General features: G+C 41.4%; 1 protein-coding gene across 1 annotated transcript in view; it reads left to right on the forward strand.

Annotated features, from left to right (window-relative positions):
* The first annotated feature begins 1008 nt into the window (after nucleotides 1-1008).
* Nucleotides 1009-25587, forward strand: part of ptpn23a (protein tyrosine phosphatase, non-receptor type 23, a) — an 87369-nt gene continuing 62790 nt past the window's right edge. The window contains exons 1-3 of the mRNA XM_078215856.1: nucleotides 1009-1108; nucleotides 19237-19311; nucleotides 22974-23101. Of these exons, the coding sequence (XP_078071982.1) occupies nucleotides 1025-1108; nucleotides 19237-19311; nucleotides 22974-23101 (287 nt within the window). The 5' untranslated portion in view covers nucleotides 1009-1024. The remainder of the gene's footprint in view (nucleotides 1109-19236; nucleotides 19312-22973; nucleotides 23102-25587) is intronic.

A 25587-nucleotide genomic window follows, 5' to 3' on the forward strand; every position in this document is an offset into this window, starting at 1 on the left:
TCTAAGAAGTCAGAGCTCATTACAAAAATTGTATCACTGTATCTGCAAATGCTGGCAAAAATTTTTCTCAAAGACTTGATATCCCCACACATGTTGAACTCCACCCTCCTACCACAACGAAGTTTCTGTTTTTGTTTCAGACTCCAGCATCTGCAGTATTTTGCCTTTATCAAAATTAACGTGCTTTAAACCTATTACTTTTCTAACTTTTGCCAGTTCTGATGAGAAGTCACACAGTTGAAATGTTAACTCTCCCCCAGATCCTGCCAATATACCCTGTTAAATATTCCTAGCATTTTCTGTTTATATTGCAGATTTCCAGCATCTTTGTTTAATAAAACTTCGAAGAGAAATTGAAACCTCATGCTTTTGATACCAAATCTCTTGATTTTTAGAGGTTTTTTTCCTGATTTATGAAGGTTTGAGTGACATGACTCAATGACAATGGTAAAATGTTATTGCAACAACCCTGTTTCCCTGGGGCAGCACGGTGGCACAGTGGTTGGCAGTGCTGCCTCACAGCACCAGGGATCTGGGTTTGATTCCTGGCTTGGATAACTGTCTGTGTGGGGTCTGCATGTTCTCCCTGTGTCTGTGTGGGTTTCCTCTGGGTGCTCTGGTTTCCTCTCACAGTCTGAAAGGCGTGCTGGTTAGGTGCAATGGCCATGTTAACTTCTTCCTCAGTGTACCTGAACAGGTGCCAGAGTGGTGACTAGGGGATTTTCACAATAACTTCATTGCAGTGTTAATGTAAGCCTACTTGTGATGATTAAATTTACTTTACAAATCTCTTGACTTTTTAGGAGTTTTTTTCTTATGATTTTTGAGTGACATGACTCAATGTCAATGGTAAAATGTTGTCATTGTAACAATCCTCTTTCCCTGGTGTGGTGGTGAAAAGGCTCCCAACAACCGGGGGGGGGCGGGCTGAACTACAACTCCCAGAATACCAGGCGGCCTTCGGCTGATGTCACATCCGCCGTGGGGTGCCCGACATCCGGCTGGTCCTGGTCGCCCTCTCAACATGGAGGCCGTGCCGCGGATGCCGATGATCTGGCTCGACTTGAAGGAAGCTGGGGAGTTTCCTTTCGCCAGCGCCGTCCGACAGGTAAGTAACCAGAACAGGACAGCACGGCAAGAACACACTCGGTGTCCTCCGTCCCAGTCGCATTATTTTGGACACTCCTGAGGCCAGGGAGTTCAGGCCGGTCGGAGGGAGGAGGCTTGTGTCACTCGGGCCTCACTGTCTGTTTGTGCTGAGTGACTCCCAACAACCTGATTCAGGCCCTGCGCCCGCCCCTCTGTTGCTCTCCTTCAGCACAACCCCTGATATTTTACAATCAGATATATTCCACCCATCACGCATCATTTAAAGTTTTTTGGGGGTATTATTTTATAAACTGATTTACTGTACCCTCTTGATTGTCTCATCGTTGACTCTACCCCTCTTCCTGGCAACTACCTGACGCTGAACCAGCCAGCTGGTAACCTTGGGGTGTTATTCTTGACCCGAGATAGGCGCCTTCACACCATCACACGATGGCTAATCTATTAACTGAGGGTCAGCTGCTAGCACACTGAGTCATAGGGGTGTTGGTTCAAATCCCACCCCAGGTCTTGAACAGAAAAATCAAGGCTGACACTCCAGTGCAATACTAAGGGAGGTGTAGTCTTTTGGTTGTGACATTAAACTGAGGCTCTGTCTACCCTCTCTGGATTTAATAGACCTTTTGTTTTAATTCTTTCAAAGGATGTAGGCATCACTGTCAAGGCCAATATTTGTTGCACATCCTGAACTGCTTTGGATAGACAATGATGAACCAACTTTTAGAACAGTTACAGTCCATGTGGTGTAGGTACACCCACATTGCTGTTGGGGAGGGACCTCTAGGATTTTGATCCAGAAAAGGATGCAGTGAAGGAATGGCAATATAATTCCAAGTCAGGATTGTGTGTGTGACTTGGAGGTGAACCTGCATGTGCATGCCCATGCATCTGCTACCTTTGTCCTTCTTGGTGGTAGAGGTTGTGGGTTTGGAAGGTGCTGCTGAAGGAGCTTTTAGCTGCTGAGTGCATCTTGTATGTAAAACACACTGCTGTCATTGTGCACTGGTGTTGAAATGAGTGAATGTTTAAATTGGATGCTTTATCCTGGATGGTGTTGAGCTTCTTGACTGTTGTTAGAGTTGTACTCATCCAGGCAAGTGGAGAGTATTCCAAAACACTTATATCATGTGGACGGTGGACAGGTTTTGGACAGTAAGGAGGTGAGTTACACACCTCAGAATTGCCAGTCTCTGACCTGCTCTTGTAGCCACTGGTTCAGTTTCTGGTCAATTGTAACCACCAGGATGTTGATACTGGGGATTCAGTGATGGTAATGCCATTGAGTGCCAAAGCGTGATGGTTGGATTCTCTCGTTGGGATGGGCATTGCCTGGCACCTGAGTGGTGCAAATGTTACTTGCTACTTAGCCCAAGTCTGGATATTGTCCAGGTCTTGCTGCCTGCGGACATCGACTACTTCGGTATCTGAGGAGTTGTGATTGGTGCTGATCATTGTGCAATCATAAGCGAACATCTCTACTTCTCACCTTATGATGAAGGGAAGGCCATTGAAGAAGCAGTTGAAGATGGTTGGGCCTTGGACACAACCCTGAGGGTCTCCTGCAGTGATGTCCTGGGACTGATCATGGCATATATTTTTTCAGTGCCAAAATGCTTTTTTAGGTCTGAACTTGGTAGGCAAATCCTCTCTTCTGTTAAGCAATTTCCTCAGTCTATCTCAATTATACCAGTTCCAAAAGCATCATTGTTTTAAAAATGTTGAAATGCACTTTAATTGTATGAATTCAGTGATATCAGGGGGAAACATCACTGGACATTATAGTTACATGGAACAAAGATAATCTAAAACTTTAAAAGGAATCATTTATGAAACCTTATTGAGAATTTACAAAAGAAGTTACATTTTCTATACTGGTTATTGACATTTTTCTTATTGTTTTATGTGATCTATTTTTAAAAATCCAGTGGACAAGATTGATGGTCCTCTATGTTGCTTTTCTATTGGTAAATTATAATAGAGAAGAAAGAAAAAGCTTGAATTTTATCATAGAATTTAACACATTTTTGGTTCATTTCTTGTTGCCTTTGCTAGATGCAGATAGACGGGCAGAAAGTAATTTATTTTCTTTCCGCACGAATATCTATTGCAAGGCAACAGAAGAAATTGGATTTAGCAAATAAAATTTTGAGAATATTCTTTCCCCCCCTTCCCTACAAAAAGTAGAGTTTTGTTTTGCCCTTTTTCCATATGTGTACAATTTTTCAGTGCTTCCCAGTGGAGATGAATCCAAGTATTTACATTGCTTTTGCTGTTTAGTTGGATACATTTTATACTCAGCATATTGACCACTATTTTTGGAAGGAATGTTTTTGAAGCTTTAATGGTTGGTATACCATGATCTGCATCATTGTGATGAAGGACGGGGAGTTCTCCCTGGTATCCTGGTGAATATTTATTCCTTGATCAACATCATATTGCCATTGCGGAAGTTTGTTGTGTGCAAATTGGCTGCCAGGTTTCCCACACTGTATCAGGTCTACACTTCAAAAGCACTTAATTGGTTGTAAAATGATTTGTGAAGTCCCATGTTTGTGAAAGACATTGTTATTGCTATTTTTCAAACTTTGGCCGTTGAGCATCCCTGATTTTAATTGCTTCACACTGTTGGACATGCCTTCAGCTGCCAAGGTTTCAGATTCTGGAATCCCCTCCCTAAATCTCTCTGCCTCACGAGCTTGCTTTCCTCCTTTAAGATGTTTCTCAAACCTATTGACCAAGATTTTGTTCATCCATTGAACATTGTCCTGTGTGGCTTGGTGTCAAATGTTTTGATAATTGTGGTGACTTGAGACAACAAATAAAGTAGTCAAATGCTTTGTTTAAAAGAAGGAACTCCTTTATATAAATAAATAACGAAGTTCAGCATAGAAATACAGAAAATAGAAGCAAGAGTAGGCCCTTCAAGCCTGCTCCACCACTTATTATGATCTCGGCTGAACATCAAATTCAATATCCTGATCCTGCCATCCCCCCCATGTCACTTGATCCCCTTAGCCCCAAGAGCTATATTAATTTCTTCTTGAAATTACACAACATTTTGGCCTCAACTACTTTCCGTGGTAATGAATTCCACAGGTTCACCACCCTCTGGGTGAAGAAATTTCTCCTCACAATTCTAAAAGGTTTACCCCTTATCCTCAAATTATGACCACTGGTCCTGGACTCCCCCCACCAATGGGAACATTCTTTCTGAATCTACTCTGTCTAATCCTGTTAGAATTTTATAAGTTTCTATGAGATCCCCTCTCGCTCTTCTAAACTCCAATGAATGTAATCCTAACCGACTTAGTCTCTCCCCATATTACAGACTTGCTGTCCCAGAAATCAGCCAGGGATAGCTGTACTCCCTCTATAGCAAGGACATCCTTCCTCAGATAAGGACACCAAAACTGCACACAATACTCCAGGTGTGGCCTCACCAATGCCCTATACAATTGCAGTAAAACATCCCTATTCCTATCCTCAAATCTTTTCGCTATGAAAGCCAACATACCATTTGCTGCCTTTACTGCCTGCTGTACCTGCATGCTTACTTTCAGCAACTGATGCACGAGGACACCAAGGTCTCACTGAGTATCCACTTGGGCCTCAATTTACACCCATTCAAATAATAATCTACCTTCGTATTATTGCTACCAAAGTGGATAATCTCACATTTATCCATATTATACTGCAACTGCCATGCATATGCCCACACTCAGCCTGTCCAAATCACGCTGAAGCATCTCTGCATCCTCTTCACAGCTCACTCTCCCATCCAACTTTGTACCATCTGCAAATTTGGAGAGATTACATTTAGTTCCCTCTTCCAAATCATTAATATATAATGTGAGCAGTTGGAGTCCCAGCACAGATCCCTGCGATATCTCACTAGTCACTATCTGCCAATCGGAAAAAGACCCATTATGCCAACTCTTTTGCTCCCTGTCTACTAACCAGCTTTCTATCCACCTCAAGATACTACCCACAATCGCACGTGCTTTACCACCTTACATACTAGTCTGCAGTGTGAGAACTTGTCGAAAGCCTTCTGAAAGTCTAAATAAACCACATCCACTTGTTCTCAGTCAACTCTACTAGTTATATCCTCAAAGAATTTCAATAGATTCGTTAAGCATGATTTCCCCTTTGTAAATCCATGCTGACTTTGACTCATTATACCAGCATTTCCAAATGCTGAGTTACGAAATCCCTGATAATGGACTTTAGCAACTTTCTCAGTACTGATGTTCTCTCTACCTCCCTTTTTGAATAGCGGGCTTACATTAGCAAAAACAGTATCTCAGCAGAACAGTAATAACAGCATTAACTATGAAAACAGGAACACCAATAAGACGAGTGTTGCTTACAGGTCACTCTTTTGCAGACTGGTACATCCGCACATGCTCAGAACCCTCAACAGATGCCAGCAAAACAATTGCATAAGAGAAAAGGCTTACAAGAATACTCTACTCAAAATAACATTCAGTAACAACACTCCAGTGAAGTATCTTGGGTTGTTTTACTATATTAAAGATGCTCTATCAATGCAAGTAGTTATAGAATCATGGAATCCCTACAGTGCAGAAGGAGGCCATTTGGCACATCGAGTTGGCACCGACCACGGTCTCACCCAGGCCCCATCCCCTAACCCCACATATCTACTCTGCTAATCCCCTGACACTAGGGTCAATTTAGCATAGCCAATCAACCTAACCTGCACATCTTTGGACTGTGGGAAGGAAACCGGAGCACCCAAAGGAAACCCACGCAGATTCTGGGAGAATGTGCAAACTCCACACAGTTACTAACCCGAGGGCGGAATTGAACCCGGGTACTTGGGACGGGGGTCAGCAGTGCTTACCACCGTGCCGCCCCATATATATATGTTATATTTTATATATTTATATATAATTTTAGATTTATATTTTCCAGTTGTGACATTTTGGACAATGTACTTTTTAGTTTAATTTTGTTTTACTTACTTATTTTCAATAAGTCTCTTATATAATTTTCTCTTTGCCAAATTTCAGATTTTGGTTTGCATTTGGAGCGAATTTGTTGGGAAATGTTGAATTTAAACCTGATTTTGTTCTCGAGCCATAAACGTCAATTTGAGAAGTTGAGAAGTTAAGCTATTAAATTGGGTAATATTTATATCTAAAGTCATATGTAACAAATTTATTCACATCTGAAATGACTATGACCAAATTCACCCATCACCTCTATGCTTACTGACTGGCTTCCAGTCCAGTAATGCTTCAATTTTATGATTCATCCTTGTGTTCAAATTCTTTCAAGGTTTTGCCTTTCCCTATCTCTATAACTTGGTATAATCTGAGATCGAGTGAAATAGCCTGTTACACGTTATTGTCCTGCCCTGTAGTGGGAGTTTAATTGAAGTTGTGTAGATGACTGATGCTTGATAAGGGATTCAAGGGTACAAATGAATGCTCTGAGATTCTGCTATCTCTCCGCACTTCCATTTCTGGCCTCTTGCACTTCTACTGTTTTAATAGCTCTGTGCTTTCAGCTGGCAAGCCCCTAGGGTCTTGAATTATCTCCCTCAGTGGATTTCCTCTTAATCTTTCTTTCTTCCTTAGGGAAGCTACTTAAAACCTACATCTTCAACCAAACTTTTGGTCATCTTGTGTGAATCCATGTCGCATTTTGTTTGATAAAACTCCTGTGAAGTACAGTGGACTTTTTACTGTATATAATAAAGTATATATGGTTGCAAGTTGTTGGTAGAAAGGAAAAAATGAGAAGGAACCTTGCCCCTCATGGTTGTGCAGTATTTCTGTTGCAAGTGCACATATGCTAATGTTGGATGAAGAAATGATTCATTTGGTTGTGTTTCCTGCTCCCTGTGACTCCCTACACACTCGAGTGAAATAGCCTGTTACATGTTATTGTCCTGCCCTGTAGTGGGAGTTTAATTAAAGTAGTGTAGGCGACTGATGTTTGATAAGGGATTCAAGAGTACAAATGAACTTAATGGCCGATTTGGATTGCTTAACTGCTAGTTTTCTAAACTACAGACATCTCCATCATAAATTAAACACCCATGTATAGTATTCCTGTCACTGGTACTTGACAACATTAAGGTGGCAAACTCTTTCCCTCAATACATAGCTCCTGAATTTTCATTTGTCTGAAGAGTTTATGTCAGTGGATACAGGCTGAGATTTTGACTCCTCCAAATGCATAGAGTTAAATTTGGGCCCATTATGACTATTGTTTATTCATAAAATTTATAAAAATACGTATCAGCAATGTAAGGTGCAAATCGCATCATTTTCTTCCAATAATGTACATTGCTCACTGCATTTATAACTGCAGTTAATATTTGCAAGGTTTATTAAATGTCAAAACATGTAGCCTGAGGGGTTTTATCCAGTTTCTAGCCCCTCAGAATATTATGGCGGTCTTTCTCCACTGCGCCTTTGCAACAGCTGCCCCAAGCTTTAGTGCTTTCCTCAGCACGTAGTGGGGGCAGTGGACAAATCTGCCCTTGAAAGCCCACAAAAAATCAATGCTGGGGGAACAAATGAGAGAAAAATCGCCCCCTGTATGTGGAAGAGAATCTGTAAGGACTTGCTCCTCCAATCAAATTCTGTCTCGCCCATGCTGTTGCGGCACTTCCAATCACAGTTTCCCTTATTTCTCACTTTTGTTATCCCTTGAAAGACTTTGATTGGAGGAGCACAAGGGTGGGAGAGAGGCAGTTATTCTGGCTGGTCCCTATAAGAAGGATGTGGAAGCGCTGGAAAGAGTGCAGAGGAGATTTACCAGGATGCTGCCTGGTTTGGAGGGTAGGTCTTATGAGGAAAGGTTGAGGGAGCTAGGGCTTTTCTCTCTGGAGCGGAGGAGGCTGAGGGGAGACTTAATAGAGGTTTATAAAATGATGAAGGGGATAGATAGAGTGAACATTCAAAGACTATTTCCTCGGGTGGATGGAGCTATTACAAGGGGGCATAACTATAGGGTTCATGGTGGGAGATATAGGAAGGATATCAGAGGTAGGTTCTTTACGCAGAGAGTGGTTGGGGTGTGGAATGGACTGCCTGCAGTGATAGTGGAGTCAGACACTTTAGGAACATTTAAGCGGTTATTGGATAGGCACATGGAGCACACCAGGATGATAGGGAGTGGGATAGCTTGATCTTGGTTTCAGATAAAGCTCGGCACAACATCGTGGGCCGAAGGGCCTGTTCTGTGCTGTGCTGTTCTATGTCCCATTGCCACCATCCTCAGACACTTGGAGGAGGCTATTTTGAAGAGAGGCAAAAAGTGGCGTCTGCTGTTAGGCTAAGATAATCAAGGTTTGGGTTTGGCATTTCCAGTTGGGATGAGAGATATTGGCTATTTAAGGTTGTTTTTTTTCAATCACTTTATCAATACAGTGTCCACCTCTGCCTTTTTGGGGCATACACCACATCGATGCAATTACTGTCCTGTGTTTGACATACAGGTAATCAAATCTCAGATGATTTACAGAAAGACCTTCAATTAGGTTGACTTTTTGTGTGCGTTATTTTGGAGGCAAAAGCTCTTGTTGTCAGCTCATGCCTATTGTTTTCTTGTGCCAGTGTAAATACTGTGGTATCTTGGAAATTTCCTTGTGTGTTGTGGCTTTAGGTTTAATGGAAGGGTGATGATTATTGGTTAATTATTCTAATTCTGCTTCTCTGTGAATCCAAATCCCCAAATGTCATCCAAATGTCTGTAGTAACATTTAGGGAGCCTGGGACAGTTTTTTCTCTCTTCCCATATGACATCTGTGTTTGCATAGGTTGTGGCAAATTTCTGATGGTTAGCTTGGTACTGCAGGATTAATTATATCTAGGAATACTAGTGCATTCCACTTGCACAGTTGGACCGTCGGAAGTCGGTATTAACACACTTTACACAGAAGTATTCAGCAGAAAAAAACTTGCAATTGCCAGGACAAAACCAAAGAATTCTGGAGAGTACTAATTGTTTGCAATTATTTTAAAAAGGATATGGGACTCCTTTCCAATAAGTTACTTTAAATAACTACAATAAGTAGTTAGAGTTCTCATTTTGGAAACAAAGTATGAGAGTTATTAATAATGAATTCATAGAAACATCTTATTTTGTGCCATCATGCCTATCTAAAGAAAACAGCCTTAAAACTAATTCAACTCATATACAGAAATAATGTTACTATGTAACTACAAGATCTAATAAAAGCTTTAATAAGAATCAAAAAGGAGCCCCTGAAAACCAAAACATAGTCCCTGAAAATCAAAAAGTAACAGGTGGGGGGGATGTATATTTTGACATCTGGCACATAGTCCTGGACCTTTGAAATATGCCAGTCTGCAACATTGTGACAAGTGACCCACTATCTCACAAGGGCAGTATATAAAAATACCTTTTAGCATTGTCTAGAAAGGCAAATCTTAAACTGCAGTTTGGAAAATGTATTGGTGATCAACATGAAAAATAAGTGCAAATTCCATTCATTCCTCTCCTTTGAGTTTCCAGTCCCTGCTGAGTTAGAACTTCTTCATTGCCTTAGGGATTTTTGGTTTGTCAGTATATTTTAATGAATTTACATGGCAACAGTATCTACTGTCTGTTAAATTCACAAACCTTCTGAATTTTTTATTTATTGGCCGGTGGGATGTGGGTATCACTGGCTAGCATTTATTGATGTGGAGATGCCGGCGTTGGACTGGGGTGAACACAGTAAGAAGTCTCACAACACCAGGTTAAAGTCCAACGGGTTTATTTGGTAGCAAATACCATAAGCTTTCGGAGCACTGCGCCTTCATCAGATGGAGTGGAAATGTGCTCTCAAACAGTGCAAACAGACACAAAATCCAGTTGCAGAATACTGATTAGAATGCGAATCCTACAGCCAGCCAGGTCTTAAAGGTACAGACAATGTGGGTGGAGGGAACATTGAACACAGGTTAAAGAGATGTGTATTGTCTCCAGACAGAACAGCTAGTGAGATTCTGCAAGCCCAGGAGGCAAGCTGTGGGGGTTACTGATAATGTGACATAAATCCGACATCCCGGTTTAGGCCGTCCTCATGTGTGCGGAACTTGGCTATCAGTTTCTGCTCAGCGACTTTGCGCTGTCGTGTGTCGTGAAGGCTGCCTTGGAGAACGCTTACCTGAAGATCCAAGGCTGAATGCCCGTGACTGCTGAAGTGCTCCCCCACAGGAAGAGAACAGTCTTGCCTGGTGATTGTCGAGCGGTGTTCATTCATCCGTTGTTGTAGCGTCTGCATGGTTTCCCCAATGTACCATGCCTCGGGACATCCTTTCCTGCAGCGTATCAGGTAGACAATGTTGGCCGAGTTGCAAGAGTAGGTACCGTGTACCTGGTAGATGGTGTTCTCACGTGAGATGATGGTATCCGTGTCTAAGATCCGGCACGTCTTGCCGGATCATCCGTGTCAATGATCCGGCACGTCTTGCCAGATCATCGACACGGATGCCATCATCTCACGTGAGAACACCATCTACCAGGTACACGGTACCTACTCTTGCAACTCGGCCAACATTGTCTACCTGATACGCTGCAGGAAAGGATGTCCCGAGGCATGGTACATTAGGGAAACCATGCAGACGCTACGACAACGGATGAATGAACACCGCTCGACAATCACCAGGCAAGACTGTTCTCTTCCTGTGGGAGAGCACTTCAGCAGTCACGGGCATTCAGACTTGGATCTTCAGGTAAGCGTTCTCCAAGGCGGCCTTCATGACACACGACAGCGCAGAGTCGCTGAGCAGAAACTGATAGCCAAGTTCTGCACACATGAGGACGGCCTAAACCGGGATGTTGGATTTATGTCACATTATCAGTAACCCCCACAGCTTGACTCCTGGGCTTGCAGAATCTCACTAGCTGTTCTGTCTGGAGACAATACACATCTCTTTAACCTGTGTTTAATGTTCCCTCCACCCACATTGTCTGTACCTTTTAAGACCTGGCTGGCTGTAGGATTCGCATTCTAATCAGTATTCTGCAACTTGATTTTGTGTCTGTTTGCACTGTTTGAGAGCACATTTCCACTCCATCTGACGAAGGAGCAGTGCCCCGAAAGCTTATGGTATTTGCTACCAAATAAACCTGTTGGACTTTAACCTGGTGTTGTGAGACTTCTGACTGTGTAGCATTTATTGCCCATCCCTAATTACCCATGAGAAGGTGGGGTGAGTTGCCGCCTTGAACTGATGCAGTCCTGTTTTGTAGGGCCACCCATAATGTTGTTAAGAAGGCAGCTCCAGGATTTTGACAGTGACTGAAGTAACAGCAGTATCATTCCAAGCCAGCACTCTGTGTGGCTAGGAGGGGAATTTGCATGTGGTGAATTGCAAAGTAGGGTGTTCAGGTAGCACCACCCACACTTAAAGTGCTTATTTTTATCAAGAGAAATTTTTTCCTGGCCCCTATTGAGCTTTTGAAGGGCCGTTATGGCCACCTCTATCTATCGCCGATCCTAAGAAAAATTGGGTCTTTGCTACTAGAGATAGTATTCACTTCCCTTATGCTAATTGCAGTGATATGAGCATGCTGCTGATGACATGCTTTCATTGAAAACTGCCTGAAAACTGTAATTGAACCCAACATTCTGTTGTTCTTGTCGCACTCTGCTTAACTATGAACTATAAGTGAACTAAGCCTGTGATGCATTTCTAGAATTCTTATTCAAACATAATGTACATTTGCTCATTCAGTTGTTAGGAAGATGAGAAATAGAATAGAAATGTGCAGTTGACTTTGTGTGAACACTACAACAAAACTTCTTCAACATCCCTATTGCGCTTTTGAACAGGTGAGTTTTGTCAGTGGCTCCCACCTGTTCTTGTAGTTGTTCAACCCACCTCGTGTGGATGAATCATGTAAAGTTTTGCTGGATAGCCCATGTACACTGTAAATTAGAATAAGCATGGCATTAGGAAAGTCTATTTGTTTTGGAAGTTTAGCTTTCATTTTGCCGTAAATTGTAGGACTGACATTTAACCTAATTTCCCCTCCCATCCTTCCATTGGCTTAACATGGACACTTGGGGCCATTGGGAATGTGCAATTTATCTGTCACCATTGACTTCTCCTTATGGAATGGTATTGAGTATCCTTTGTGTTATTCTCTGTCCTGCTAAAATTGCAGGTTTTAATAGTCTCCATTCTTCAAAGTTCATCACCCTTATTACTAATCATGGATAGTGAACAATAATTTTAATTTGCTAATGCCTTCAATTTAGAAAAAGGTCTAACGGCGCATCACTGAGACACAATCGGCCATAAATAGCTAATCATAGAAAATTGGGAATATTATTACTGATCCTGAGTTCTGCTCTAAAATTAACACCCAAACAGGGTGGGCATAAAACTAGAAAGTAAAATTTAATGCAGCAGTGTATCCGGATAGCGATGAAGACCATCAGAGGATACAGCAGGATATAGATCGGTTGGAGACTTGGGCGGAGAGATGGCAGATGGAGTTTAATCCGGACAAATGTGAGGTAATGCATTTTGGAAGGTCTAATACAGATAGGAAATATACAGTAAATGGCAGAACCCTTAAAAGTATTGATAGGTACACGGGTCACAATGTAGCAACACAGGTGGAGAAGGTAGTCAAGAAGGCATACGGCATTGCTTGCCTTCATCGGCTGGGGCGTTGAGTTTAAAAATTGGGAAGTCATGTTGAGCTTTATAGAACCTTAGGCCGCACTTAGAATATAGTGTTCAATTCTGGTCGCCACACTACCAGAAGGATGTGGAGGCTTTGGAGAGGGTACAGAAAAGATTTACCAGGATGTTGCCTGGTATGGAGTGCATTAGCTATAAGGAGAGGTTGGAGAAACTTGGTTTGTTTTTACACAGAGGGTGGTGGGTGCCTGGAACTCACTGCAGTGGGAGGTAGTGGAGGCGGATACGATAGTGACATCTAAGGGGCGTCTTGACACATACATGAATAGGATGGGAATAGAGGGATACAGTCCCCAGAAGGGTAGGGGATTTTAGTTCAGTCGGGCAGCATGCTTGGTGCAGGCTTGGAGGGCCGAAGAGCCTGTTCCTGTGCTGTAATTTTCTTTGTTCTTTGTTCTAAATTCATTTAATCAGGACGATTAAGGTTGCTTAATCCTTGGAAGTTAAATTTAAAATTATATAGGACCAAATATATCGAAAAGGTCACATACATAAATCAACAGATTTAGAAACAGAAGTTGATAAGACCATGACCCATGTAAATGAAGTATTCATTTCAAGAGGAATAAAATATAAAATCAGGGAGGTAATGTTCAATTTATATAGAATCTAAATTAGACTGCAATAAAAGCCGAGAAATGCTGGATAAACTCAGCAGGTCTGGCAGCATCTGTGGGGAGAGAAACCGTTTGAGTCTGTATGACTCTTTAGAATTAAGGTGGATTTTATCTTGTTTAAGAGGGGGTGGAGCAGGTAGAGCAAAATAGAAGGTCAGTGATAGGTGTGAGCTAGGAGAGATTGCACAAAGATGTTCAAGGCGCAAGACAAAGTAAGTGTTAATCGCGGTGTTAAGGACTTCAGAAGGTGCTAATAGTGGCATTAAGGTAAGATATATGTTAATAGGGGAACAAAGATTGGTGCTCAGTTAAATCAAAACTAAGGAACAAGTGACAGACGACCTTCTCTCCACCCGCCGCCTAATAGTTTAATTGGGTCCCCATTGTCCTCACTTTTCACCCTACCAGTCTCCAAGTTCAAAGAATCATCTCCCGTTTTTTCTGCCAACTTCAGCATGATGCCATCACTAAAGGCATCTTTTCCTCACCCTCCACCCAACCCCCTCCCCATGACACCCTGGGCCATTCCTCCATCAGGTCCAACCTCTCATTCCCTTCCCAAGGCACCTTCCCATGCAGTTGCAAAAGTTGCCATATCTGCTCCTTTACGTCTTCCCTCCTCATTGTCCAAGGCCCCAAACACTCAGTTCAGATGAAGCAGCATTTCACTTGCACCTCCTTCAATTTGGCCTGCTGTATTCACTGCTCCCAATGTGGTCTCCTCTACATTGCAGAGACTAAACACAGACTGGATGACTTCTTTGTGAACACCTTCACTCAGTCCAAGCAAGTGAAGACCCCAACGTTTCTGTCACTTGCCATTTCAACTCACCATCATGCCCCCATGTCCATCCTTGGCCTGCTGCAATGTTCCAGTGAAGCCCAACACAAATTGGAGGAACAGCACTTTATCTTCTGATTAGCCACACTAAGCCTTCTGCACTCAACATTGAGTTCAACAGCTTTAGTCTGTGAGCTTTCTCCTCCAACTTCTGATTTTTAAAATCTAATTTATTTTGTCCCAAACACCAGGATAGACCAATTTGTGTATACTTTGCTTCTTGTGAACAGCCAAAGGAACATGCTGTTTGATTCCATCAGCCAACTGCTGGGACGTATGGGCTGGGACGTATGGGCTGAAATTCACATACACTATTGCTCAATTGTGTGGTAGATAGAACGTCTTGAGACAATAACTGTCCTGACCATATAATTGTTCACTGTGTATTGTAAAAACTTTGCAAATGGGCTAAAGACAGCCATTTTCAGACCTGAAAAGTCCTGGTTTACCCAGAAAGACAAAGTATCTCAAAAATTTGAACAGTAGGTTAAAGGAACTGTTTCACGCTGATACTATATAGTGGCGAAGCAAGTGATATTTTGCACTAACAGGATAGTACCTTCAATCTGAAAAGACATTCTGCCTACCACAACTTTACCTACACCACATGGATTACAGTGGTTCAAGAAGGATGCTTACCACCGCCTTGAGGAAATTAGGGGTGGGCAGTAAATACTAGCCTACTCAGTGGGTGCATCATGTGAAAGAATTTCAGAAATAACATAAGCTCTTATACTTTCTAGATACTTTTATATGGTACATTTATATGGAGGGATCCATTTTCTGAAAACAAAGTAATATGTTCAAGCCTTGCATCTTTTTTTGAATTATCTGGGAACCGGGGCACGCTATAGCTTCTCATTGTTTCCTTCATGGCAACATATCAGCCAATTAGACTTGTCAACCAATCACCATCTTTTTCTGTAGTATGAAGTGCTGTGATAGTTTGAAATTTGACATTCTCCTAATGAGCGCAAGATGAAAAGTTTCAGCAATAGGTCTCTTCTTTCAGCAACATTCAATCTCTAAATTACTACCTGAGCCATGAACAAATTGGCATATGGTAAATAAGGTCAGAGAGTTGAGTGCGTGACTCAAATATTGGCGTGAGAGAAATGGTTTCAATTTATGGGACACTGGTACTAGCACTGGGGAAAGAGGGAGCTGTACCATTCGGATGGCCTTCACCTGAACCACACTGGGATCAGTGTACTGGTGGGCTGTAGGGAGGGCTTTAAACTAAATAGTAGGACAAGGAGAGGGTTCATGTGAGGAGAATTTGAAAAGTTAAAGATAAAGATCTAGGCAATAGTGCAGACTAATGATATGTGTGAAGATAACCAGAGTGTGACAAGTAAGGACAAACATAAGAGTGCACCAGAAAATATCAGAGGAGGGAAAATGCTAAACGATAGAATGAAAGGCTCTTTATCTAAATGTATGCAACAGGATGTGACAGCCATTGCAGAGGCATATTTGCAAAGTGATCACAGCTGGAACCTGAATATTTAAGGGTATTCAACATTTGAGAAGATGGAAAAGAAGGAAAATGAGAAGGTGGAACTTGGTTAACCATTGATGAGATCAGTATAGAAGTGAACAATGATCTTGGTTCAGAGGATTGAAATGTAGAATCGGTTTGGCTGGAGATAAGAAATAGCAAAGGAAAGAAGACACTGGTGGACTGGTTATCAACCCCATGGTTTATAGACACCCCCACCCCAATAGCTACACTGTAGGCTAGAGACAGAGTATGAATCAGAAAATATTGGGGCTTCTAAGAAATGGACTGCAATAATTGTGGGAGATTTTAATCTGCATATGAATACAACAAATTTAATTGGCAAAGATAGCCGAGAAGATGAATTCATTGAGTACATTTGAGACGGTATTTTTAAACATTCTAGAATCAACGAGGGAACAGGTTATTTTAGATATGTAATGAGATTGGATTAATAATTGACCTCATAGTCAAGGATCCTAAGAGTGATCATAGCATGATACAATTTGGTTTGAGGGTGAGAAATTTGGGTTTAAAATTAGTGTCTTAAACCCAATCACAAGTTGTGAAGACAGAATTGGCCAAAGTGGACTGGGAAAATAGATTAAATTACAAGATGGTGGAGAAACAGTGGCTGATATTGAAAGGAGATATTGCATGACTTTTACTGTAGAGGAGTGTACAGGCTTGATAAACTCGCAGTTTGGTGTTCTTAGGCTGTTGTTCCACACTCTCTTATTCAGCCTTGTGATGAGTCTGTTGATTTCAGCATCAAATGACAGATTGGTGATGGTGGACCTTGGATATGTGAAGTTCATAGAATCATAGAATTTACAGTGTAGAAGGAAGCCATTTGTCCCATCGAGCCTGCACCGACAACAATCCAACCCAGGTCCTATCCCCGTAATCCCACATGTTTACTCTCCGAGTCCCTCTGACACTAAGGGCACTTAATCATGGCCAATCAACCTAACCTGCACATCTTTGGACTGTGGGAGGAAACTGGAGCACCCGGAGGAAACCCACGCAGACACTGGGAGAATGTGCAAACTGCACACAGATAGTGACCTGAGGCCAGAATTGAACCCAGGTCCCTGGTGCTTTGAGACAGCAGTGCTAACCACTGTGCCATCGTGCCGCCCCAACAGATTGTGTTTATATCCAATTCAATCCAATCAAAGTCCAATTCAAAGTCTCAATAAGTGAGACATTCCAGATCCAAACTGACAAGACAGGCTGGCTGCTTCCTGTCTTGGGTTTGAACTACATGAACCAAGCTGATTGGAGCAAGCATTGCACCTCCTCTAAGACTTGATCTCATTTGCATCTTAGCCAAAAGGCCTAGATGTCGCTTTAAAAAATTGCTTCCAATGAAGCCTCAGTGTAACCTCATGACTTCAACCAAGTGCAGCACAGCAAAACTACACTTGATTTAGCCAAAAGGCCGAGAAGTTATCAGCAACCTCCAGCATCTCATTGTCAATGTTGATAGATGGAGGTCTAGCAACATCCTGGACCATGATATTTGTCTTCCTGATGCTGATGCTCAAGCCACAGTCCTACAGACATGAAAGAGCCATTCCCATGCCGCAGTTAATTATGTTGCTTCCATCAACCCCAATAGACAGGTAGCTTGGAATGTTGTAAGCAGAGGTTCCAATTTCTGTTCATTTTCTTCCCTATAACTTCAATCCCGCTACCCAAAGTCACTGCGATTGACAAACCACTACATTGTATAGCCAGCAGGCTGCCTTTTATGTAAGGTTTTAATGTAGGTATAAGTCAGTATAATTAATATTTAACAGCAAAAGTACTTACAGATGTTCATACCCCACCCACCCACACATGCTCATTTTTTTCAAATGTGTACCATATTTGGTTACTGGAGCCTGAAATTTTGTTTCATTTACGAATGGCCTAATGTCACTAGCTATACATTTTGCTGTTTTCCATCAAAGTATTTGAAATTGAGGTTCCTATTTAAAATTATGGACCTTCTGGAGATCTATTGTACAAGTGAGTTAAACATTCCCTGATGTAAACGATTAGATGACATTTTGTATCTGATTGTGACTCAGCTAGAAATGCTAATGATGTGACTCAAGGTTATGCTGCATGATTGCCATTACTTCTAGGCTAAAGTATTCAGACGATAGCCCACATACATGCACCTAAAAATGTTGGTTAGATTGGCCAGTTCATTTTAATTTTTTTTGTATTCTTTCATGAAATATGGGCATCTCTGGCAATTGTTACTTATCCTTAATTGTCCTTGAGAAGGCAGGGCAGTTCACTGTTGCAATCCATCTGGTGCAGGCACACCCACAGTGCAGTTTAGATTAAGGTTTGAAAAATGTGGACTTGAGTATCTTTCCAAGTTCATCATTGTCATATTAAATCCACATTGGAATAGGTCATTGGAGTAGGGAACCTTGCGTTATAATCGAAGAAAGAATCTGCAATAATTGCATATTGTGTATGTGGTATTTCTGCCTTCCATGGTTTACCTGTTAACAAAGCATAGAGACAACATTGCAAACAAGGAGAGAGCCATAGCCACTTAACTATGACACTGTGACCTTTTTAGAAGCTGAATGCTTCCATTGGAATTCTGGTAAAACTGAGATCAGACCCTCACAATGTGATGTAGACCATGGATGGAAACTTGCAACCACCTACCATTTTGTGGCTTGTGCACTGATTCAATAACACACTGTCCCGCTGCCCAGCAGCAACAGCTTCCATTTTATGGCATGTCTTCAATGTAAGAAACATCATTTCCACAAGTGGAGGTGAGGGACATATAATGGAGCTAGACGAGAGATATTAGAAGTGACCAATAATTTGATTAGCAGTGAGTTGAGATTTCAAAGGTAGAGAGAGATTGAGTGTGACTTGGGGAATTCCAAAGGAAGCAGACCCATATCTAAAATAGATTATCTGGCCATTTACCTCATTGCTGTTTGTGAGATCTTGCTGAGCACAAACTGGCTGTCGTGTTTCACGATATTAGATAAGTGACTGCATTACAGTAAGCATACTTTATTGGCTTCTTCACACCTGGAGAAGAATGTTCAGAGGAAGATTCTTGGCAGGGGATGGGGTGGACTGCAGAGCTGATATTTTTCTTTCCTTCCAACACTATGACAGGAGATGTTTTTGCTGCATTCAAATAGATAAGAAAAGAAACATACAAAGTCAGTTGTATGAAACTGAAAACCAGATGCTTAATCTTTAATCCTATTTATATATCTTTTAGTTCTTCTTTAAACTTAACGAGCCCAAGAAGTTATATTTTTATTGGATATGACAAAAGAGGTTCTGAAAGTTAAAAATCTGGGCGGTGATGAGCTTTAGGGAATTATATGTGCCACATCTAGCATCATGTTGTAATTAAGAAGCAAAGTTGTATTGTTATTAAGAAAGATTATTTTGTTAACTTTAAATATTTTATCACTTATTCCTCAGTATATTTTGAAGCATTATGGTGAAAATCCTGACAACTACAGTGAGGAGCTGAAGAAACTCGATCAGCTCAGGCAGGTACGTACCTAATACCAGATCGCTGCTGGAGCTTTAAAGTACTACTTTCGATTGTTGAAGCTCAAAAACTCCATGTTTAATCCTCTCAAGTGCTTCCAAGCACAACGTGCCACACAAGTTTAAAAATAATAAAGAAACGGAAATAATGTTGCAATGCACTTGAGCAACATACCCATATCAAGGAGTCATGTTCAGATGGTGACTGTATTCTGCTAAACTGGAACACAAACCATATTCTGTAGCACTGCAGCTGAAAAAATGTTACAGTATTTTCTGTGATTCATGACTTTGTTTCTGCCAGATGGATTGGGGAAAGTACACGTATAGACACTGTGTACAATATCCACTTCAATGGCTTTTACAGATGAGTTACCACTGTTGATTCTTCTTACATCAGAACTGTCTTTGAATTGCTCTGGAAAAATCAACTCTTTTAGGATGGGCTACACCTGCTGGAGGCAGTGATGTCACCTTGTTTACTGCTTGGCAAAGATGGTTGGCAGCATAACAGTGAATGAAAAATTGCACTAGATACAAAACAGAATATATTTTAATCTAGTTTAGTGTAGATTACTAGTATAGGGTTGCAACCACAGCTGATGTTATTTACTGAGCAAGCCAAATCCCAGAAGGGAACCTGAACCTTTCTTTGTATTCGGAAAACTAGGAGAAACCTATTGAGCCAAGAAGCATAGAATTCCAGTAACTCTTTTGGGATTTTAAATATTAAAAGATATATTAACAAGAAGAAAACTTAAGCACACAATCTTAAAGGTACACAATAAAAACATCTTACAAAGCCTCACCAAAAGAACCCACTTGGTCAGAATGCACAAGTAAACACCTTCTCGGCAACACATTGTTAATTCTAAAACTCTAGTAGTTTGATCCAAAGCAAAACTGCTGTCACTATAGTAAAGGAATGCCAAATGACTTCTCAAACCCTTCCACTCTGCTGTGAAATCCAAGAAAATTCAGAAATAAAAATGTTCTCCAAAAAAAAAGACTTTCCTGATTGCAGAATGGTTGCTTCAGATTTCATAAATTCTCTCAGCACAAAGCTGGTCTCAGAACATCTCCCCCACACAGCCAACACAACTCAGCTTAACATCTTTTCTTAAATATCCTTAATTCCTTTCATCTTCAATTCCATTGTCCTCATAAGCCCTTTGAGCTCAACTGTTCCAATTTAAAAAAAAAAAAAATCATGTTTTCCTATTGCCTTCCCTTTCAAGTTAAATAAAATTTAATAACCTTCTCTAATTTACTTATGAAACCTTTAAGTTGTAAAAGTCCCTTACTCCCCTTTTAAATTCAACAATTGAAATGCCAAATCCCTATTTCTCTCCTAATGCAAATTTCTAAACCAACCTATTTACTTGTAAATCCACTTTACCATGACCTCATTACAAATGCATGCATTTAGCACCTCTACCCCTTTATCTCTCAACTCTCCAAAACATGTTGTCTCTGGTAACCGTTCCCCAGTTTAATTAAATCATCTGCGTACACAGTCTTCTTTACAATATAATGCAATATCCCTCAAAAATATAAACTGCTGTAAGGCATGTAAGTTTTTAAAGGTCTAGCCACTTTGACATGCCAAGGAGAAGTTGTGAGTATGGTAAGTGTTGGGGTAATTTTGTCAATAGGAGGAGGGGATTAAGTGTCCAGTGGAGGTAGTCAGGAGTTGAAGGTAGTCAGCAGGTGTCATGGGAGTCGGTACTATAGATACCCAGGAGTTAGAAATGGTTTTAATTATGCTAACCTTTCATGTTAAGACAATCAGAAGCATCTAAAATCTCCAGTTGAAATTGGCATATCAGATGGTTCTGAGTGCAGGATAATTGCCCATTTTATATAGTTACAAATAACTGTTGGGAAGCACGAACCTGAAACTTCTTGTCTACGCTTTAGCAGCTAAGACCAGTCTGGAATCCATCATTACTTCCAACCTGACAATCATAAATTTCCCAGGCAGCACAGATTTTTTTCTTTTACATCAGTTTCTTTTCTGGGGCTGTCATGATGATATGTGACAACCAGCAGTTACTTACAATTTCAAAAAATAACAATATTCTCACATAAGTGACTATCACATATTGAACCTGCAGTGAAATTACTTGTATTGTAAATATGGCTCCGAAACCATTCATATTAAATTATGAAAATGGAAAAACAAACAGTTAATTCAGTAAAACCAGACTGCAATTGTGTACTCCAGTCGACTTGAATTTTAGCTTCATTCCTCAAGCTGTATGCAGACTTAATAGGGTCACTATCGTTTTTCAATGCAGCTATCCAAGAATGAGGTCACATGATGCTGTACAATTCGCGTTCTTTAAGTACTTCAGGGAATTGGAAGTAGGTGCATTCTTTTGGTGCTGTCAGGGTACATCATCAGTTGAGGACATTTTTGAGGTCAAATTGAATACTAACTTGCATTTTTATAGCAACTCATAACATTAAAAGAGGCTGACACCATTTAAAATAAAAATGGTAATGTGCCAAAGAGAGAACTGTTTGGAGGCTTGTCTAAAAGCTCGGAACAAAGAGGCAGGTGGAGTGGTCGGTGGATTTAGGCAGAGTGTTGGAGAGCATAAGCAGCTGCAGACAAATGGTGGAGTAAAGAGAGGGGGGAGATGCACAAGAGTTGTGAGTTAGAGTTCTGGGGGTTTGGTGGGGGCTCTTGAACTGGAGGAAGTTGGAAAGGAGATGGAACAAGGGCCGGAATTCTTCAACCGTTCACGCCCCACTGCCGGAGAGGATGGAGAATTCGGCGCCCAGCCAAATCTCTGTTTGCTGTAGCGGGACGGGAAATCCTGCTGTCGCGAATGGCTGGAAAATTCCACCCAAGGTTTTGCGTTGGCATTCAAGCGCACAAATAAAATTTTAAATTCATGCTGTTGGGAGAACAAGAGCCAATTGAAACCAGTAAGGACAAGAGAGTTGATGTATGCTGCAAATTCAAATTTCTGGTCTTTGCCATAAATATAGCTTTAAGTGGTGGAACAGATTCTTTGAGCTAATGGCTGATTTGCAGTAGTATGTGCAGTAAAATTCACAATATATTCTGTTTCTTTTCTAAGGACATACAGGGTAAAATAAAATTCTAGATCTGTTGTTTGAGTTTAACTTAATTTGTTAAAACTTTGAATGGTTTTCTGGTCCAGTTGAGATTTTGTGAACTTCTGTTCTTAGATCACAGTGAGAGGATCAGTATCAGTTATCTCTTTATTTATTTGAACAACTCAAGTTATAATTAAAGTACTTTTTCCCCCCCTCCAATTGAGAATCTTGGGTGAGGTGTCATAGTACAGGATACAGCAAAGGAAGGGAAGCCTGGATAAAACAAGATGGGTTGTATAGATGACCAGCTTGATTCTTTAAAAAATGTTTGAGGAAAGAACAATTGCAGAGGCTGGAACTCTTTGGGCTTGATTCTACTTCATCCAGAACGTTCTGGTAGAGTTAAAACCAGGCCCTTCGTCTCTGTTAATATTATTAATAAAGATTAAATTGTAGTTTTAACCTTTCATATGAAGTACGATCTAATGTCCCTGGTATCCTTGAGTTAAAAGAAATACAAATGGTGCATAAAAGCAAAGTTTTATATTTGTTTAAAATTGTCAGGTAATCAAAACAATGATATTCTGTTGCAGAGTGCTGTAAATGTTACAAGAGACTTTGAAGGATGCAGTACATTGAGGAAGTACTTTGGCCAGCTTCACTATCTGCAGAGTCGCATTCCCATGGGGTTAGGTGAAGAGGCAGCTGTCCCGGTCACATGGTAAGATCAGTTTTTCCTCCTGAGATTTTCGTTTCTTTCTGTTTTCTCCTGAAGGCCTTGCCCTCTACTGGGATACCGTTATGGAGATTCTCATAGCCATGTCCAATCTTGTATTCACTTCTACTTTTCAGCAAGAATCAGTGGTAAGGGTTAGAAGTGGTACTTTTGACTCACTTTAAAAATAGCTTCTATAGCCCAATTATGTTGTAGCTGATTTTAGCACCTGCTGTTAGATTTGTTATCAGCACGGACTTTATTTTTGATTTTTATGAAATTGAAAATCATTGGCAAGGCCGGTACTTTATTGCCCATCTCTAATAGTCCAAGAGAAGTTGATGGTCAGTTGCCTTCATGAATTGCTGAAGTCCAGCTGGTGCATCTATACCCGCAGTGCTGTTAGTGAGCGAGTTCAAGGTTTTTCACCCAGTAATAGTGAAGAAACGGTGCTATTGTTTAAAATCAGGATGCTCCGTGGCTTTGAGGAGAATTTAAATGTGTTGGTGTGCCCTTGTCCTCCTTGGTGATGGAGGTACTTGTTTTCAGAGGTGCTGTCGAAGGAGCCTTGTTGAGTTGCTGTGGTGCAGCTTGTTGATACTTGATGCTGTCACTGTGCCAGTGAATGTTTAACATGATGGATGGGGAGCTAATTGTGCGGCTGCCTGGTCCTTGATGTTGTTGAGCTTCTTGAGTGTTGTTGGAGGTGTACTCGTCCAGGCCGGTGGGGTATTGCTTCACACCCCTGATTTTGTGCCTTGGAAATGATGAACAGGCATTGAATAGTCAGGTGATAAGTGACTCGGTGCAGAGTTCCCAGCGTCTGACCTGCTTTTGTAACCACAGTATCTATCTAGTTGTTCTAGTCAGTTTCTAGTCAATGGTAACCCTCAGGATGTTAGTGGTGGAGGATTCAGCAATGGTAATGTCATTGAATGTCTAGAAGTTGGTTAGATTCTCTCTTGCTGGAGATGGTCATTGCCTGGCCCTTGTGTGGTGCAAATGTTACTTGCCACTTATCATCCCAGGCCTGAATGTTGTCCAGGTCTTGCTGCATATGTGCATGTACTGCTTCCATATCTGAGAACTTGTGAATGATAATGAACATCCCCACTTCTGACCATTTGATGCAGGAAAGGTCATTGATGAAGTAGCTGATGACGATTGGGTCTAGGGTATTACTCTGAGGATCTCCTGCTTCAATGTCCTGGAGATAAGGGGTGAGATTTTCCGGCCGCATTGTCCCAAGATCAGAAATTCCCACCCGAGGTCAATGGACCTTTGCATGATCCCGTCCCACCTGCTATGATTCCTGTGGCGGACGGGACGGGAAAATTCAACCCAAGATGTTTGACCTCCAACAACCACAATCATCTTTTTTGTACTAGGTATGATTCCAACCTGTGGAAAGTTTTCCCCTGAATCCCATTGACTTCAATTTTGTTGGGACTCATTGATGCCACATTTGATCAAAAGCTGTTTTGATGTCAAGGGCAATCTCGCTCCTCCCAGTTGCACTCCGTGTTGTAGGTGCATCCACAATACTGTTAGGAAAAGAACTCCAGGATTTTGACGCAGCAACAGTGAAGGAATGACAATATGTTTACAAATCAGGGTGTGTGAGAGACTTGGAAGGGAACTTGCCGAAGGTGGTGTTCATATGTGTCTGCTGCCCCTTCTAGGTGATAGAGGCCATGGGTTTGGAAGGTGCCATCAAAGGAGCCTTTGCAAGTTGCAGCAGTGTATCTTGTAGATGATGCACAATGCTGCCACTGCGGACAGTTGATGGATGAAGTGAATGTTTATGATAGTGAATGAATTGCCAATCAAGTGAGATGTTTTGTCCTGGATGGTCCCAAATTGCTCGTGTTGTTGGAGCTGTACTCTTCCAGGAAAGTGGGGGAATATTCCATCACGCCTGATTTGTACCTTTTTTAGGTGGTAGGCAGATATTGGGGAGTCAGGAGGTGAGTTACTTGTTGCAGAATACCCAGCCTCTGGCCTACTTTTGGAGCTACTGTATTTATATGGCTGACCCAGTTACATTTCTGATCACCGGTAATCCCATGATGTTGATGCTGAGAAATTCATCGATGATCATGCTGTTAAATGTCAAGAAAATACGGTTTGATTCTCCTTTGTTGAAGCTGGTCATTGCCTGGCACTTGTGTGATACAAATATACCAGCCACTTAGCCCAAGCCTGACATCCAGGGCTTGCTGCACGCAGGCATGGATTGCTTCATTATCTGAGCAGCTGCAAGTGCAACTAAGTACTGTGATTGTCAGCAAACATCTACATTCCTGATCTTATGATGGAGGAAAAATTATTGATGAAGCAGCTGAAAGTGGTTGGGTCTTGGACACTATGCTGAGGAACTCCTGCAGTGATGTTCTGGAGATGAGTTGATTTAACCTCCAACAACCAAAACCATCATATTTTGTGCTGTATGTGATTCTAACCACTGATGAGTTTACCCTTTATTCCCATTG

Source organism: Mustelus asterias, chromosome 7 (assembly GCF_964213995.1).
Source record: "Mustelus asterias chromosome 7, sMusAst1.hap1.1, whole genome shotgun sequence".
Taxonomy (NCBI): domain Eukaryota; kingdom Metazoa; phylum Chordata; class Chondrichthyes; order Carcharhiniformes; family Triakidae; genus Mustelus; species Mustelus asterias.